This window comes from Guillardia theta (assembly GCF_000315625.1).
Source record: "Guillardia theta CCMP2712 unplaced genomic scaffold GUITHscaffold_76, whole genome shotgun sequence".
Lineage (NCBI taxonomy): Eukaryota > Cryptophyceae > Pyrenomonadales > Geminigeraceae > Guillardia > Guillardia theta.
The window spans coordinates 60,510-62,109 of NW_005434598.1; the positions used below are offsets into that span (position 1 = coordinate 60,510).

At 54.8% G+C, this 1,600-nt stretch overlaps 1 protein-coding gene across 1 annotated transcript in view; it reads right to left on the reverse strand.

The window, feature by feature from the left end:
• Window positions 1-300: 300 nt before the first annotated feature.
• The window catches only part of GUITHDRAFT_158418 (hypothetical protein), a gene marked incomplete at both ends in the record, with an annotated part of 2,421 nt that continues 1,121 nt past the window's right edge, over window positions 301-1,600 (reverse strand). Inside the window, 3 exons of the mRNA XM_005826240.1 lie at window positions 301-519; window positions 564-812; window positions 1,411-1,541. Coding sequence (XP_005826297.1) covers window positions 301-519; window positions 564-812; window positions 1,411-1,541 — 599 coding nt within the window. The remainder of the gene's footprint in view (window positions 520-563; window positions 813-1,410; window positions 1,542-1,600) is intronic.

Sequence of the window (1,600 nt, forward strand, 5' to 3'; positions counted from 1 at the left end):
AGCTAGATCCGTCGAGAGGAGCCTGTAAAGTGGACAGGGAAGAGGAAGAGCATACAGTCCAGAGGAGGCGAACGGGATGAGGCTAACGTAGGTGAACACGAGGATGCGCAGGCACACGAGTAGGACCAGGAGTAATAGTGTCAGTAGTAGTCGGTCCAGGATCAGGAAGATTAAGAGAAGAAGTAAAAGGACCTCCCAGGGAGATATTATGATGGAGGTGAGTAATGATGTTCAACCTCCTGGTGATCCTGTCGGTCAGTGTCCAGGTCAGTCTCCTCGTTACTGAATCCCTCCCTCATCCTAGTAAGTTCCTGCTCCTGCTCCTGCTCCTGCTCCTGCTCCTGCTCCTGCTCCTGCTCCTGTTCCTGCTCGTGGTCGTGCTCCTGCTCCTGCTCCTGCTCTTTTTTCTTCTTCTCCTGCTCCTGCTCCTGCTCCTGCTCCTGCTTCTTCCTCTTTGTTTCTTGTTCTCCTACCTTCTACCCCACCTTCCTTCCTCTCTTTTTCATAATTTTCGTTCAGCTCGAATAGGAACAGAATTTTCCATCGGCGGAGAATTCAGGTACTTGGATCCTGAAGTCTTTTCTCCCTTCCTTCTCTACCTCCTCCTTTCCCTCCCCCCCTCCTCCTTCTCCTTCTCCTTCTCCTTCTCCTTCTCCTTCTCCTTCTCGTTCTCGTTCTCGTTCTCCTTCTCCCCCTGCTCCTGCTCCTGCTCCTTCTCCTTCTCGTTCTCCTTCTCCCCCTGCTCCTGCTCCTGCTCCTGCTCCTGCTCCTTTTGCTGCTCCTGCTCCTCCTTCTCGCCTTTCTCTTCTTGTCTGTTTCTTGTTCGTCTGACGTCCCAGCAGTCGACTTGAGTTCTATGGTAGAGGGCCGCATGAGACATACACAGACAGGTGAAGGGAAGGAGGGAGGGAGGAAGAGAGGAGAGGAGAGTGTGAAGCAAAGCGGGGGAGAGAGCAGGAGGAGGAGGAGAAGGAGGTGGTGGAGGAGGAGCAAGGTGATTGAGGATTTGGAGCAGATGCTCTGGGGGAAAGATCGCAAGACATTCCATGTCGGTGGCAGACACTTATGTGATATTCCTGCTCCTGCTCCTGCTCCTGCTCCTGCTCCTGCTCCTGCTCCTGCTCCTGCTCCTGCTCCTGCTCCTGCTCCTGCTCCTGCTCCTTCTCCTTCTCCTGCTCCTGCTCCTGCTCCTGCTCCTGCTCCTGCCGATCCCTCTTCTCTTCTACTTCCCTCCCACTCATTGTATCCTTCGTTCCCTTCCTCTCTCTCTCACCGTTATTCTCTCCTTCTCGTCCTGTTCCTCCTCACTCGTCGTCAGGTGCCCTACATACTGCCCTGCGAAAATGGAAATCATTGCGATGTAAGAATCCTCCTCCCTGGTCCTGGTCCTGGTCCTGCCCCTGCTCCTACTCTTCGTCCTGCTCCTGCTCTTTGTCCTGCTCCTGCTCCTGCTCCTGCTCCTGCACCTGCTCCTCCTGCTCCTGCTCCTGCTCCTGCTCCTGCTCCTGTTCCTACTCTTGCTCCTGCACCTGCTCCTGCTCCTGCTTCTCCTGCTTCTGCTCTCTACCACCACTTCACGACGTCATTCACTGTCTCCTCT